The sequence below is a fragment of the Vipera berus genome, assembly GCF_964194415.1.
Source record: "Vipera berus genome assembly, chromosome: 3".
NCBI classification, from domain to species: Eukaryota; Metazoa; Chordata; class Lepidosauria; order Squamata; family Viperidae; genus Vipera; species Vipera berus.
Genome location: NC_138204.1, coordinates 52,772,698 through 52,790,452, shown reverse-complemented (window position 1 = coordinate 52,790,452; position 17,755 = coordinate 52,772,698). Strand labels below are relative to the sequence as shown.

At 39.2% G+C, this 17,755-nt stretch overlaps 1 protein-coding gene across 1 annotated transcript in view; it reads right to left on the bottom strand.

Moving 5' to 3' along the window:
• Nucleotides 1-17,755, bottom strand: part of CACNA1S (calcium voltage-gated channel subunit alpha1 S) — a 73,410-nt gene that overhangs the window by 13,835 nt on the left and 41,820 nt on the right. The window contains exons 27-34 of the mRNA XM_081322268.1: nt 17,388-17,498; nt 17,037-17,120; nt 10,087-10,137; nt 8,014-8,154; nt 7,780-7,845; nt 6,263-6,354; nt 4,683-4,848; nt 972-1,099 (exon numbers count right to left, since the gene is read on the bottom strand). Coding sequence (XP_081178394.1) covers nt 972-1,099; nt 4,683-4,848; nt 6,263-6,354; nt 7,780-7,845; nt 8,014-8,154; nt 10,087-10,137; nt 17,037-17,120; nt 17,388-17,498 — 839 coding nt within the window. The remainder of the gene's footprint in view (nt 1-971; nt 1,100-4,682; nt 4,849-6,262; nt 6,355-7,779; nt 7,846-8,013; nt 8,155-10,086; nt 10,138-17,036; nt 17,121-17,387; nt 17,499-17,755) is intronic.

Sequence of the window (17,755 nt, the reverse complement as noted above, 5' to 3'; positions counted from 1 at the left end):
TGAACACCTATAATTCCATGAACGGTCCTTGATGATACTTATTCTTGGAAAATCCATTTTTATACCTAACACAGCAAAGTAATAATCAGGACTTCCTCTGTCTCCAGAACAGCTAGTCATTCTAAATTTATTGTTCACTATCTTTAAAATATTGATTAGCAAATTTGTTTGTGAACAAATGGATCCTCAATTCATTTTAACAGGAAACCAACAGAAGAGAATTATATGTAGCTCAGGACTAAACTGTGGAGTTCTTGGTGCACTGAAAGGTTTTTTAAAATTAAAAATGTCAAGGAAGAAACAAAAAGACCAGAGCACGTCCTTTCTAGCAGCCTACACTCAGAGAAGCAGGGATTAACTGCAGAGAAACAATCAAGCAGAAAAGAATGACCTAATCAAGGAACAATCAAGGAGAAAAGCAAACTCCCATCATCTGTGGCAAGGCAACCTATTGTATATAAACAGGAATCAAACACCACACTCAGTAGCACTGATGATGTTACCTAGTTGGGTAATAAAATGTCTGCGAGTGAACAACCAAGTTCGGAGAGCACCGAGGACTCCATGATTGAACAGGAAACTTTAAGCATATAGGCAGCAGTGAATGCTCAAAACAAAATTTGGAAATTTAGCCCAATATCTATATTAGTACATAAAATTGCATCTTAATCTCCCTCTTAGATTATGTTACTACATTTTATTATATCCCTCTAATATTCCCATTACAAACACACTTGCAAATAAATGCGCAAGTATCCCAAGAAAGTGTCTTATGATTAGCGTTCTCCATTTAGGCTGAAATAGACTGAAAGCAAAGTAAAAGTATCACCATTCTTATCCTGTAGATATATAAGTGAACACCTTTCAGATGCTCATTTTAGATAACTTTTTTAAAAAAAAAAAACCACTGAGCTTGCTTTTCATTTTCAGTGAAGCAATTCACAGCAATCTACCAATAGAAAAATTCTCACGTGGCTTCAGGATCATATTCTGCCCAGATTTTTTTGAATTCATCCAGGTGGTGGGGACCTAAGATGGACCAATCCCGTGTGAGGTAGTCAAAATTATCCATGATGACAGCAACAAAGAGATTGATAATCTAAGGAGAAATGCATTGACACATTTTAGGTGAAAGATGACAGCAGACAATGGATCCTAACCATCATCAAGAAATTTTCTTTGGCATCAGACAGATTCATAGTATTAAACCCTTGACTGTGCTATAAAAGCTAACTGGCTTGTTTTTCTCAGGCAATAAAACAACATTTCCATAAATTCTGGCTTTCATGTATCTGGATGGTTTCACAAGTTAGACTCCAACTAACCTAAATAATTAGTTCATCAGCAGAAAAGTGATAATTATAAATGGATATTCTTATGAGCACAAATGATAATGGTACTTACCTTTAAAGCCCTACATGGCTTAGACCCGGGATATTTGCAGGACCGTCTGCTACCGGGGACGACTTCCCATCACCCAGTGCGCTCACACAGAGAGGGCCTCTTCAGGGTGCCATCGGCCAGACAATGTCGGCTGGCGACCCCCAGGGGGAGGGCCTTCTCTGTGGGAGCGCCAGCCCTATGGAACCAACTCCCCCTTGAGCTTCGGATGGCCCCGGACCTCCGGTCCTTTCGCCGCGACCTCAAAACTTTTTTCTTCCATCAGGCTGACCTGGATTGATGATGGGTTTTTAAATATGTTTTAATTTTTAACTGTGTAGTTAATTTATTTTGGGGCTGTTATTTAATTCTTTTTTAATTTTTGTATTGTTGTTTTTTATTGTTGTTAGCCGCCCTGAGTCCTTCGGGAGATAGGGCGGCATATAAGTCCAATAAATAAATAAATAAATAAATAAATAAATAAATAAATAAATAAATAAATAAATAAATAAATAAATAAATATAATGATCCTCAACTTTTCATTTCTTAAATGCTTCCAATTACTCTATCAAAGAATATAAGTTACACCAAGACAGAATTAAAAAGCCCACTTTTTCCAAGACAGACATGCATCCTATTGTTGGATTTATCAGTTAAAAGGAGTTTTAAGAACACAGATTGCAAGTTTCTTTCTTTTTCTAATAGTAGCTTCTCTCTAAGTGTTGCAAAAGGTGGTAGTGACAAAAGTGCTGCCCCCATTGCATGGGTCTGATTCTGCAACCAGAACCAAAGGACCAACTGCTTCATTTGATCTACTTGGCTACCCTCCTTTTCTAAAATGTACTGAAGAAGTACATTTAAATGAGGGAAGAAAAGGAATATTCCAAGTTGCCATTCTATTGCAGTATAATGTTGCTTCAGGAAGTGTCTGGACATTTGAGAAAATTCAAACAAATGTGAAATCTGACATGGGGGCAATATTAAGAACCATGGTGGTGCAGTGGTTAGAATGCAGTAATGCAAGCTAACTCTGCTCACTGCCAGGAGTTCAATCCTGACCAGCTCAAGGTTTACTCAGCCTTCTATCCTTCTGAGATTGGTAAAATGAGAATCCAGATTATTGGGAGCAATACGCTGACTCTGTAAACTGCCTAGAGAGGGCTGTAAAGCACTATGAAGTGGTATATAAGTCTAACTGCTATTGCTATTTAACATTATTTGATCTAATAAAACAGATAAAAGCAAGGCTTTACTAATCTTTTTAAGCCTTATAAAAGGAATGAAGGCAAGCAGACTTCCCTCCTTTTTTTAACTTCAGATTTGGCCTCTAATCGCCCTTCACAACCAAAGGAAGTCAATTAATCTTGATAACTGTGACCTAATATTCCCTGGCTCCACGGTCAGTTTAGTCAAGTTTACATTTCAGTGGAATTGAGGATCATAGACCATGAATAGCTCTGGAGACTAGTGGTCAGCAGTTCCTAACACTAATTTATGAAAACATCTTAACAGCCTGCCATCATTTTTAATGAAATGAACTATGTGTAGTAGCTGGGACAGCCTGGGGAAAAAATAGCCTTTGTTTTTCATGTTTTTCATGTCTTAGAAGCAGTGAGGAAGACACTGGCAATAGCTGCCATGTACTACAAATATATTATTCTACCTCTGGTCAAGTAGTTTTTGCAGGTGTTGAAACATAATGAAACCAAGAAAAAAACCTGCCCAGACAGTGCCTATAGAATCACATACACTGCTTCCATATAACTTTCACTGTTCTGTGGAAAAAAATGCCACTCAGTCTGTTTCTGGTCTTGTTTTCACCCTTAATACTTGGTTTGGCACAATATTTGCAATCCCTGCAGTCTGGCATTGGAAGATGTAGCAGATTTACCTACTCCAACATGACAGACACAAAAGGACCCTTGAAATGAAAGTAATGTACATTTCTAATAAAGGAGAATATTTGTAGCTCAGGTTTGACATGAGAGATCCTTGATGCTCTCTAAGCTTGCTTGTTTTCTTGCAGATGTTTCATGATCCAAACTAGGTAACATTATCAGAATACATCCCAAAGACATCTGGGAAAAGAAAAATCAAACTGCAAATCAAACTAGACCAGCACTGATGATGTTACCTAATTTGGGTAATGAAACATCTGCAAGGAAACAAGTAAGCTCAGAGAGCACCAAGGACCCCTAATGTACATTTCATTAACATGATATAGTGTAATCCCGGGAAATGAGAATTGTAGGCCAAAAAGTCTCCATTTCAAATCACATTAGCTATAATGTACTGGAATCATTTAAGGGACGTGGTGGCTCAGTGGGTTAGGACGCTGAGCTTGTCGATCAGAAGGTTGGCAGTTTGGCAGGTCGAATCCCGAGTGCCGCTTAACAGAGTTAGCGCCTGTTACTCGTCCCAGCTTCTGCCAACCTAGCAGTTCAAAAGCACGTAAAAATGGAAGTAGAAAAATAGGGACCACTATGGTGGGAAGGTAACAGCGTTCCGTGCGCCTTTGGCGTCTAGTCACGCCGGCCACATGACCACGGAGACGTCCTCGGACAAGTGCTGGCTCTTCGGCTTTGAAATGGAGATGAGCACCGGACCCTAGATTCGGAAACAACTAGCACACATGTGCGGGGGAACCTTTACCTTTACCTTTACTGGAATCTAGTCAGTCTGATTTCCTCAGCTGCACCATGGGGGTGGCATTGGATAGGGATAGAAACCTATATATTAAATGTGAACTTAGGAATTAAGTTCTGATGGCTAAGTAACCAACATGGTTACAGGGAAGTATTTGCATTCTGGAATGAACCCCAAGCTTTGCAATAGTAGGGGGAAAACTGTAGAAAAAGAAATCTGAGCAATAAACCTAAACAGCCCAATAAGAATGAGAATGCTCAGAAACAAGACAGCGTGGAATATCTGTTTGGGAGAGGATGTGGCATGGAAACCTGGAGAACAAAAGGGAGAATACTGAACTGAACGTTGGTTGGATTGATCAGGAGCATTAAATGATGTACCATTTTCATTGCATGTCACACTTAAATTATTAATCTACCTATATAGGATTATTATTATGATTATAAATGCACTATCTTCCTTTCAACCTATCGTTAATGTCCAAATATTTTTTCCCCTCAATTGTGAATAACTCAATAATTGAATGAACTCCACCTGTTGCATTTACTTCCTGTTCTGATAATGCCCCATTTATCTATATATTGCAAATATATGTTGGATGCACACAATATACTTTAACAGCCTGATATGAGAAAGAAGGAAGAAAAAAACATACCAGGAATGCACACATCATGTAAAAGCTTACAAAGTAGAAATAAGCAAAGCCTGAACCACAGGTGTATTCTTCTCCAGGAGCAAAATCAGAGTCAGAGTCGGACTCACATAACTTGCCATAGCTGGCACCTAATAAGACTTCCTGCCAGGCTTCACCTGTGGCACACCTAGAGAAAAGGGGAAATTAAGGCAAGGTATAATATTATATGTGAACCTAACCCAGAAGGATTATAAAAATAATTCACGGATGTAATTGACCTTCTTTAAAAGTAGTATCAATCAGGATTTTTTAGATTAAGATTAATTTTTTTAGATTAATGTTTTCTAAATTAAATTGCAGGAATTATAATCGCATTCATACATACTATCCTTTCCAATAGCAGTTCTCATTTATTCATTCATGGTCAAATGTTCTGGAAGAAATTGGGGGGAAAAATCTCAAGGATAGTTGGGATAATTTTATCTATCTATCTATCTATCTATCTATCTATCTATCTATCTATCTATCTATCTATCTATCCATCCATCCATCCATCCATCCATCCATCCATCCATCCATCCATCCATCCATCCATCCATCCATCCTATCTATCTATCTATCTATCATCTATCTATCTATCTATCTATCTATCTATCTATCTATCTATCTATCTACCTACCTACCTACCTACCTACCTACCTACCTACCTACCTACCTATCTATCTATCTATCTATCTATCTATCTATCTATCTATCTCCTGCCTTTGTTATTTTTATAGATAATGCAAGGTGGCAAACAAACACAATATGTCTTCCTCCTTCTATTTTCCCCACAGTTACAACTCTGTGGCATTGGGCTAAGTAAGAGATGGTGACTGGCCCAAAGTCACATAACCGGGTTTCATACCCAAGGCAGAACTAGTACTCTCCTGGTTCTAGCCTAGCGTTTTAGTTACAGTTGAGTTTACTCCCCAAACCGCCCTGAGTCCTTCGGGAAAGGGCGGTATATAAATTCAATAAAATTAAAATTAAAATTAAATTACATTATTTTTTTTCACCAATCGGCAGATTCACTACCACAAAACACTAGGAAACCAAAGTATACATTTGGCTCGTTCAGTGGCATTGAAAAGTGTAGGAAATAGCACTGTTGAAAATTAATCCCTTAAACAGGAATTGTTTTATTCAAACATCGTCTCCATTCTATTTAAACTATCTCGATAATTCTTAGCCAACTAACCTAAAGCCTCCCAAATCACATTTGAAAAATTGGCCCATTAGTTCCAGTGATTTCATTATACCAGTATGACAACTACGCCCCCTACAGCACCAGAAAAAGTGAACACATAATTTAAAAGTGTAGCTAACCTATTCCTGCCTGCTCTGTTTGAACAGCAACCACACATTCATGCTAACTTTTAACATCAACCTTGATATCTATAGAAAATGTACACAGGGCCACGTTTTTGAAGATGATACTTTGGGGATCTTAAAGGGTCTTCTGTCAAGAGAGGAGATGCCACCAATAAGAAGGGAGGAAAGGCTATTCAAGATAAGGTGGGCCCACAGCTATAAACCAAGTAAGCTGAAATGATACAGACCTGAATAGCATCAACACTGCTTGTGGGAAAGTCTGAAAGTTGTTGTTCCGGTTTATTTGAGTTCCATCTACCAGTGCAATTTTCCCAAACATCTATAAATGAACATGCTGTTGTCAGAGGCTTATCTGCAAAACCTTGCAGCTTGTGACCATTCCCTGATGCTTTGCCCATACTGAATTCTACTTGAGCTATTTAATTTAGGCATAGGGCTTCTTTGGACATTCTTCCTTACTTAAACATCTGGGTCCCCCTTTTCCAACCTGAACAATATTTTTTTTTTTGTGGTAAGGGGAAAAGAGAAAGAAAAAGCAACAAAAACATGGGAGTGCATTGTGAGAGGTTCCATTTATGGTAAAAGCCATGGCCTAGAAGCTTCCCTTTGAATTTCTCAGGGAAGCAAAATTGTGTTTGCAATCCTCCATTAAGAAACAGCAACTGCTTCCAGGTGATGTTTCTATCATACCATCATCTTCTCACATTTTCTGAAACAAAGGGATTATTTTCCCTTTGTAACTCTCCTATATTTTTTACTGTTTCTTTCACCTTTTTACTTTCCACAAAACACAATTAAGGGCGGGGGGGGGGAAGGATAGAAATAAGTACCCAAGGATTATGCTAGGATTCCCCATCTGAAGATATCCCAAGTCCTATTGAAGAACATCCCAAGTGACATTAAACTCGCCAGTGGAAATAGAATCACTCTGAGTCTCCAGCTTTCTTCCCACATTGCAGGTTAATCTCTGTACAGGTGGTCCTCATCTTACAACCATAATTGGGGCTAGAATTTCTGTTGCTAAGTGGCGCAACTATTAAATGAGTCATGTCCAATTTTATGATCTTTTTTTGGCCATGGCCCACATTAATCACTTCAGTCATTAAATGAATTATGCGATCATTAAATTGAAATAAAATAAAATAAAATGATCTGGCTTCCCCCATTCTCTTTGCTTGTTGGAAGCCCCTGGGAAGACTCTAAATTTTGATCACATGACCATGGGGATGATGTGATGGTTGTAAGTGTGGTGACTGGTTGTAAGTCACTTTTTTCAGCACCATTGTAACTTCGAACTGTCATTAAACGAATGGTTGTCAGTTGAAGGGCTACCAATAGTCACATGATGAAAGAGGTGACCAAGGAAGGGACCATTAGGGGGCTTCATTGCTGAAGATGAAGAGGTTGGAGGTCCAGGCAGGAATGACATATAGCCCTGACAATACTTTTCAACTTATGTGTTGAAAAGGGGGAATAGTGTTTGAGAATAAAAAAAGAATCCAAGTAAGGAAATTACATTAAGGCAGACATGTCAAACTGGTGGCATCACGTGACATCATGCAATGTATTGGAGCTTTTTCCCCATTACCAGCAATGGACTGGGAGTGGTTTTGTTGTGACGCATTCGGCCCGTGGGCGGGCAGTTTGATACCCCTGCATTAAGGTCCATTTAAATGGTTTATAACTGGGATTTAGGGGTGGATTGTCCAATAAGGTAATGCAAATGTTCATTTGCATTGCTTACCTGCATCCCAATTACAGCATAGATGAAGAACAACATTACGATCAGCAAAGCCACATGAGGTAGTGCCTGGGGATAAAGTATAGAAGAATCTGAGGATCATCCACAACTGCAGTTCAGCTATGAGTTGGAAGGGGTTGAATTGCTATAGTTTCCATTTCACCCAGTCCAATCCCATTTTTCAGGATTTTTCCTTCAGTTGGATATGAGCTTGCAAATCCAGTAAGATGTACTTACCTGGAAGGATTTGATAAATGTCCAGAGCAAATTTCTAATGCCTTCTCCTCGGCTCAGCAATTTTACTAGCCTTAGGACCCTGAAAAGCCGGAAAAAAGTGATGGAGATACGACCGCTGTCATCAGGATCTATGGCAGGAAGCTGTGGAAAGAACATACCCCTTGCAGTGGAAGAAGCAGACAGAAGGAAATAAGCTTTATTCACTGGAGGAGTCGCTTGTATTCACCAGGGGTCCCTAAATAAGACAGTTACAACCTACTGTTTATTTGCAGAGAAGAGGTTGACATGATATTTCTAAGACAGGAGAGATGTTGGCCTTTCTCAATTTTGCTGTTCTAGATCTACTTACTACCTATTTTGGCCCCAGGTACTTCTTGAATATGACTCCCAGGCACAAAGAATGACTCACAAGTCCATGGAAATATCAGTTAGTTCATTTTCAAAGACCTTTGACTCTTTGAAGGACACAGACTTGTATTCATCTTTTAGATCAGGGACACCAACCACTGGGCTGTGGTCCACTACCAGGCCATGGTTGGTTTAGAAGTGGGCTGTGAGAGCAGCGGGCTGGCACTCGTGCATGCAGCTTAACTTCCAAAACTGGACTCCACTCGCACGTGCCAGCCCACCACTTGCATGGGCCAGTTCCCTTCTCGTCCCCCAACCCTGGCCTACCAAGCCATAAAGGTTGGGGACTACTGTTTTATATTATGTGTTTTGGGCAGAATCTCCAACTCCCCGTCCTTACAGCAGTCCAAGACCACAAAATTAAACTAGAGGTTCTAGAAGGATTCAGACACCTCCTTCAAATAGGATGTATGGAGACAATTATATACTCTGTGTGTGTGTGTGTGTGTGTGTGTGTGTGTGTGTGTGTGTGTGTGTGTGTGTTTGTGTGTGTTGTATGAACCCAGCCACTGTGGTTTGTAAATCATGGTTTATAGCTTATCACTATGTATATATTCAGTAAAATGCAATGGGGCCAAACTTTATTATGTATTTCAATATAAGAGAAAGTCAACCAACCAGATTCACTGGAGCTATCAAGGATCCATTGCCTACTGATATTTTCACTGAGAATACCTCACCTTGTTTCATCTATCTTGATCATTCTTGTCGCGCTTGTATTTGTGCAAATATTCAACAAACCCCAAAGCAGAATAGGACCCAGGTATCTGAAGGGATACCTCCTTTTATACTAATGTGTCCAGGTACTGAGATCATATATGAAGCTATTCTCCAGATGCCCTTAGCCTCAGAGGTACAACAAGTGGAACTAAGGCAGTAATTCTCAGCATTTTGTATTTTAAATCCCACCAGTTTTTACTTGAAAGAATCTAGATCCTACCAAGTTAGATACAAAAAGACTTTTTTTCCCTAAAGACACTGTAATGTTTACAGAAATCCTATTATTATATTTAGCATTTAAGGTAGGTTTTTAAAGTCTGAATGAATTATGTATGTTCCACCTATACAATTTTGAGTTTCAGCTGTGGTATACCACTTGTTTTGAACATCTTCACTAAAAAAACATCTCTTTCCAGAAAATATATGACAGCAGGTTCTTATATGATCACAGATTAAGAGCTTGCTCTCGGGTCATTTCAGTACCAAACGTCAGTTGGACATCATCCCTTCTGCCCAAACAAAGTGGCTTCTAGACCATTACATCACAAAGTCACAAGAGGCACAACAATTTGAACCTTAGTTTCATGATAACTGGGATATGTATTTGATACATTGGAATCACTGGAATTCTTTCATAATAGTTGTTTGCTTTTCTAGTAGAAGCCACTTATTAGAGTTCCAGTATTCTGAAATACTAATTTATCTGTTTCCAGTCCAGCTTGCTAGAGGTAGTCTGACAAATACTATTGTGAAACTATCATTATTATCTATTTAGTGCCAAGCAACCACCATTTTATACTCCCATCATTATTTTTATTTACTTCATGCAGCTTTTAATAAAATCACACTAATTCTCCCATATTATTCTTCTACTTGTTCTTCATCTGTATCTCATGACAGTACAGTATGTAAATATATTTAAAATAACCAATAAACAGCATTTACCTGTGATGTATCTCCATTGTTGTTGGCTCCTTGGACTGCCAGTGGCTTGGTCTGTGAATATATTCCATGGTAATGAACACGGCAATGGTTGCAACACAAGTAGAAGTAGGGCCTCAGGACCAACAACATGCTAAACTAAGGGACTGGATAAAACTACATGGTTGATTTCATGCTGACACAGAGGGACTGGAATACAGGATGGAGATTCATGCCACTATTATAGTGCTACGCCTTGCAATTCCATCATGGATTAATACTATATTACTGATGAAGTGCTGGCTTTTACTGAAACAAAGAAAGTCATTGAAGTCTAGAAGGTATAGATCCAACTTGTCAGAAAGGAAACATACACATGACAGGAAACATTAAATAGCTTGATTATTGGAAAATCATAACAGTTCACCTGGGGGTTTTTTTCTGTATATGCATCCTAATATTGGGTATATGTTGGCATAATGATTACAGCAACATCACATATTCAATGCAGAGTAAAACTCAGAACTGCAAAGCAGTTTGCATGGATTACTTGTACAGTCGCATACATCTGTTACAAAACTGATTCCTAGATTTTTGCTTCTGGAGAGAAGCAAAAACATAGTTCATAAATCAGTTACAGTACTCAGTTTCTTAATCTGATGTCCTAAATAAACTTGATCAAATTTTATAGAAAAATTCCATTGCACCTGACCATTTTTTAACATTAAAAATACAATAGCTACTTCTATGAACTTTAGCAGCACTGTTTAAATGTCCATTTCAGTTTCAGCAGTTATAAGTATCTTCTATTTTTTCAATAAAATTACATTGATCCTGATCAACAAGCACAGATATTACATGATTTAATATCATTGCTTTGGTAGCAGTCCATAATAAAAGGAAATAGGTTTATATCACCTAGATAATGAAATATATTTTGTTATTCTTTCTATTTTTATCTTTTCTTTCTATAGCAACACTAAACTTTTATTTGTATTACTTTTTTCCCATGTTTACCTGCAATCTAGGGACAGAAGACTGTAGGTCAGTGATGGCAAACCTTTTAGAGAATGAGTGCCAAAACTGCAACCCAAAACCCACTTATTTATCGCAAAGTGCCAGGGCCGCATCAGCATTGTGGTGGCCTTGGGGGGGGGCAGGGAAGCATCTCTGAGTGCCACTTTGGCACGCAAAAACCAGGGGTGCAAAAATGGGCCACTGTGCTGCAAGGCGCAAAAATGGCCGCCACCACACCACGAGGTGCAGATACAAGGCGCTGCACCACACAAGAACAGGGCAGGGCTAGTTAGTATCACGCAGGCAGTATCCCCGCCCCATTTGCAGCCCCTCCCTTTTCTTCCAGTCCACCAATCGACAATGGTTGGTGACCTCTGCTCTACCACCTCTACTCGAGCTTGCTAGTCGGCTGCTTCGCCTCCTTTGTGCTGGATGGGGCTCCTGCTCCGGGCGGCGGTGGCAGCCTGATGGACCTGCTGCTGACAGCGGTGGCACGCGTGCCAACAGAGAGGGCTCTGAGTGCTGCCTCTGGCACATGTGCCATAGGTTCGCCACCACTGCTATAAGTAGTGGCAATAGCACCAGATATTGCTGCAATACCGTCCCAATGAAAAAAGGAAACCCCTATAGATTGAAATGCATTGTAGATGGTAATCATGTGAGCTTGATTAAAGAATGTAATTAAAGTCACATTATGATAGGAAGGAAGCAGTAGTGGAATTCAAATATGTGAACAACCGGTTCTCTGTGTGGATGCCACTTCTGGAAGTCCATTCTGGGCCTGGGCAACAAAACATTAGCTACCGGTTCTGCCGAAGTGGCGTGAACCAGCTGAATCCCACCACTGGAAGGAAGTATTATCTATTGTTCTAAAAGGCTATCCAAGCCTAATGCTGAACTGGCATTGCCATGGGCTAAACTGCCTCCATAAAGGACCTTCCTATTGAATGAAATTCTTCTGCATTATCCTCCAAAGTTTGAACACTGCAGACTCAAAACCAAAAGTGTCACAAGAAGGAACTACAATCAGGGAAGGATGTGATGAACAGCCAGATGTATACTTTTGTGGCTTTGCCCTGAAACAAGGTGTATACCTTTAACTGGAGAGCTGAAACCACACAGAAGCTGAAAAAAGTAGGCAGGGATAAATTTGATACAGTATATTTCATAGAAGCATCAACCCTTCAAGGCGATTCAGGTCAGGAAACCATAACTATTAATGCTACCTTTATTATATTTATATATTATTTATATTTATATTTATTAAATTTTTATACCGCCCTTCTCCCGAAGGACTCAGGGCGGTGTACAGGGCAATAAATATTAAAAACGAAGTACAAAAGTTAAAAAACAATTAAATATTATGCCCGATATAAACAGTAATTAAAACCATGTTAAAAACCCAACCCTTAACCCATCAAACCAGGCCGGATTGCTCAAATAAATAAGTTTTTAGATTATAAGGTTACAGTGACAGAATCTTGCAAGTCTGAAAGCACTTCCTCAGTCCCTGGATTTTGCAGTTCCCCCCCCCCCTTGCAGAGAACAAGGGAGAACTAGGGAGGGTCAATAACTGAGGCATTTTCTCCACCCCCATTCCTGCTTTGGACTCAAGGTTTCTTTTACCAGACCTTTGTCTAAGCTGTGCTTCTTACTCTTGTCTTTCAAGATTATTCTCATAGCCATTTACAGGGAGAAAATTAAAGGGACTGCACCATTGCACCAATCCATTCCTATGGAAAGGCGTTGTTCACCAAGAAATAAGATATGTACACCCTAGAAAATAAACTAGGAAAAAAGAGCGTCATCCAAGGAAACTGTACTGTGTTTATGCAATTCTTCAAGGAAATAAGTTCCCCTGCATTATCGGCATCATTTCTAAAAGATCGGTTTGTTTTCCTACAGACCTGCTTTGCGCATTAGTTGCATGCAACTCACACTTTTACACAGCAGCACACAGCAGGAAGAAATAATCTAGAAAAGTAGGAAAGGGAAATGTGGAAAGAAAAGGGTGTCCACAACAACTTCATGCAGCTGATATTTACAATGCCATCACAGCCACCGCTTAGGCAGTACAATCCACCACTGGAAACAAGAATTGTCTGTCAAGAAAATAACAGAATCAGCCACGTGCAGTTTAAAAACAGAGAAATTGGAAACAATGATTTTGAGAGAGAAAGGAATAGGAAATGGGCGCAGGGGGAGACTGGTGTTTCATAGAGAAATCATGAAAGAATTACTGTATGTTAGAATTACAGTGAGAAATACAATAGAAAGGAGGAAGAAGTAAAGGATTGGAGAATAATGAATAAGAATCAATGATTGTGAAGTACATTGTTTTTAGCAGAACGTAGAAATCTCCCACGAGAATTGGGTGAAACTAAGAGAAATCAAGAGACCTATTTGAGTTTTCATATAAGATAACAGAGGCTTCACTTTCTTAGGGTCTTGCGGAAGAACAGGGTAGAACAACAGCTAATGACCCTCTTTTACCGGTCTACTATAGAGAGCGTCCTCTCGTATGGTATTGTGGTTTGGTATGCTGGTCTGACAGCCGCGGATAGGAAAGTATTGCAGAGGGTAGTGAGCACAGCACAAGACATTGTGGGCTGTTCCCTGACACCACTGGATGACATCGCCAGGGCTCGTTGCCTTGGAAGAGTGAGGAAGATTCTCAGGGATGACTCACACCCTGGACGGTATCTCTTTACTCTCCTACCATCCGGTAGGAGATATAGGAATATAGCCAGCCGTACCAACAGGCTGAAAAATAGCTTTTATCCGTGGGCTGTTAGGCTTTTAAATGGGACATAATCTTATGCAGAATTGACTTGGGAGGCCGGTGTGTGGTGTAGTTGGTTCACATAGTGTGGTGGGATGGAGGGTTTGTTGTCACTGTGTGTTGGGGGGAGAGAGCACGGGGGGGAGGCTCAGCTAATCTCAATGTACACATGTTGTACTTTGACAATAAAGGTTTATTATTATATTATTATAACATTTGTTCCAAGATTAGATGCCTATATCTGTCCATGACACATAATCAGCTACAGCCAAATTACCAAGAAACAACTAGTCAACTAAATTTCAAACATAGTCATGGGTTTGGGGTACTTCCTATTATGGCTTATCATGGACAGGTTTTCAGAAAGAACGTCTCCCTCTGTTGTACTGAAAATAACAGTTCTAGTATATAAAAATAATAATACAATTGAAGAATTAAAGCACAGAACTGTCTTTACACAAGATATTTCATGACAAGTTTCTTTTAATGATTGTATGTTCGTTCAGAACGGATCAGTATCCACATGCAGATATTTTAATATTTCCTTTTCAGGCTGGTTTCCTGCTGAAAGCTATTACGCATCTCCTTATATGGCTGGCACTTTACAAGGTCAAACCCCTACAGTTCTCAGGCTAAAAAAAAGCTATGTCAGCATAGATCAGATGCTTTCCAAGACCACCAAGAGAATTCCCAGGATCCATTAACATAGAATGGTGGGAGGAAAAGTCCTAGAATGTAAAACTTGGGATATAAATTTATATAGACCATGATTATTATGTATTGACTAGATAGTTTTTTTACTGTGTATAAAGTTTCATTCTTGTCTGCAATAAAGAAACCATTTTTGCTGAATGGCACCTGTGAATTTTCTACCAGATAAGCCAAATTTTGTAAAGTATTTTGAGATTTATAGCTGTGCTTGTAACATCTGAAAAACTTGCTTTATTTGTGCTTTAAGTCTGCTACATATGGTCACATTCGATGGAGCAATATTCTAATCTGTTCTTTCTCTTTTACTGGGAATAAACCTTATTTGAACAACGAACATATTCTTAGGTCCATAAATAACATGAACCTTAGTGTATTCATCATTTGTTTCTGAGCATAATACTATCAGACATGGCATCTATTAGGGCATCTAAAAATGTATGAAACACAGAATGTATTCAACATCAGTATACAACTAAATGAGACAAAGGGACTACTGTATGAAGAAGAATAAAAGAAAAGAATATTAATTTGGTTTGAAAACCAAAGATACAATATTGTGGGGAAATAAACAGAAGCTCTAAAAATATTTTGGCTTTTTATGAACCAAGAACATACAAACCAATCAGCATGGAAATATATCAAGATGATGCTTTATGAGAACGATGGTCCTTTTTACAACATACAATTTATAGCTCACGATAGTTCAGTAAAAAGTATTCCAGTGTGATATAAGAAAGATGAAGTTAGGGCAAGAAGAATTGCCATCCCTGATGGTTAAGAAAGCTACAAATTACAAAGCAATGGAATACTTACCAGGCTGTTGCAAGATTCCCCATCTAAATTTCATCAAGAATTTGATTCTTTTTTTGTATTAACTTTCTATGTCTATTTCCCAAATGTTTTAATGAGTCAAGTCATGTTTAGTGAAAGCATATTGAAAGAGTTAAAGTCTGTACATCTGGTAGATAAAAACTTGGGAGTCTCCAAGTAGATTAAGAAATGTGCCCTTAATCCCCATGATAAGGGAAAAAAGAAAATTTCAGTGGTGACTTTTGATGTATAATCTTTCCCATAGCTCTTCATGTTTAGATTCAAGAAGAAAAATTCTAAGATAGGTTGAACTTTCTGTTGGTGATTTTGAAAACTTTGGAACTGGTGATAAAGCAAATTTGGACTATAATGAAACCACAATTGTTATAGAGCCTGGTGTATACGAAAGAAAATAAGATATAGTATAAGTTTGTAATGATTTGGGTAATTCTGAATAAAACACAAATACTACCGATATTGTAGATTTTCATACTTCTAATCTTGTTTCTAAAGTGATAGCTAACCAATAGCTGTAAACAATAGCAATGGAGCCAAAGGCACATGAAGACATTTTTAATCCAAAGCTATGCATTTTGTCTCCTTTTTCAGTGTGGAAAATGCATATGCAATTCCACCTATAGTATATATTTTAATACACTTTCGTGTGTATCATAGCATCCATGCACATGTATGCAAAAAGCCCAAATTCTGCACGTACATTTCCCCATAAAGACAGTCGCAGTATAAGCACGTATAATAAGCAGATGACATATGGTTGCCAGGGTCCACGGGATAGAAACTTTCAGCTGGTATCTTGAAGGCAAGCCATCTCAAGAGGGATTTCATATTACAATTGCCTTGTATGTATGATTTATTGAGGCTGAAGGTTTAGAGAACACACAGATACTATAGGAGAAGTGGTGTCCCCTGGCTGTGGTGTCACATCAGTCCTTGATCAGTAAAAAAATCAAGGACAAATTACCTTAAGATGATTTTTGAAAGTTGCCTGAGGTTCACAGAACATAACCTACTCAAATTCTAACTAAGGGATTTGCAACCTATCAACTGACAAACGGCAATGATTCTTATCTCCCATCAGAAGAAACTGAAATTGATTGATGATTGCTGTGATTTAGTAGCAGCTGTATTTGAACACGCAGCATTTATGACGTCTGTGGGGAGCTGGGATACTGTGGCTGCTTGGCAGTGACAGCCATGGTTCCCCTTCCCTTTAGTCTAAGAAGTCATTCCTACTCCTTGTTTCTTTCCAATACCATTATTCTCATAGCACAGACATGTCAAACACAAGGCCCGGGGGCCAGATCCGGCCCACGAAGTGGTTTCATGTGGCCCGCAAAGCCATCCTGGAAACAGTGAGGGAACGGCCCCCACTGCCTTGGCCCTGGCCCAGAGACCCTCCTTCCACCAGAGACCCTCAGATCTGTCCCACTCCTGCCCAGGCCCCCAAAGGCACCTTTGATGCAAACGATGTAGAGCTGGCCACGCCCATCCAGTAGGCCATATGCACTCTAGCCATGCCCACCCAGAAGGCCACGCCCACCCTGGCCATACCCACCCGGCCCCCTGAGGGCAACCGCAATGGTGATGCGGCCCTCAATGAAATTGAGTTTGACGCCCCTGTCATAGCACTTACGTCAATCTGACTCAGGATGACATCAATGATGCTGCCAACAACTATGAGAAAATCAAAGACATTCCAGGGGTCCCCAAAGTATCCCTGGAAAAGAAAGAAAAATGTAAGCTCCAAATAAATTGATTAAGCTGGAATATAAGACAAGGTAGGAATCTTTTCTGAAAGCTTTACAGTTCAACAATCAGTGTTGAACCTTTTGGCTTGTGTGACCTTATTAAAATAAAGTAACCGATCTACAGCCATCACAAGCGGTCTTTTAGAAACAGCCTCACTGAAGATGGCCTATGTTACTTCAAACAAAGGTCAGGCTGGCTTTCTGACAGAAGTTGTGATGCATTGATTCTCACTCACCTTAGCTTTGAAAGCTATTAGTTTAAGAATCATCTCAACAGTAAAGAGGATGGTGAAGACCACATTGAGGACATCAGAGAGCTGGTTCATCATCTCTGATTGCTTATAATGCTGTAGAGATAGTTGAGAAGCAGATTATTTAGAAAACATGGGCTTTTTAAAGAATAAAGCTTTTAATTAAAGACAGAGTCAATTTGCTTTTTCTTTGTTTTCTTGCTTACTCTCTCTGTCTGAAAATAGCTAGACTGGGACTACATGATGGAGTCTTTTCTTGTCCTCCTAACTTCTCCTTGCCCTATATCTTATTGTCTACTGTCTGCTATTCTTATTGCAAGAATAGCAATAAAAACTACTGCTCTGGTCACTTT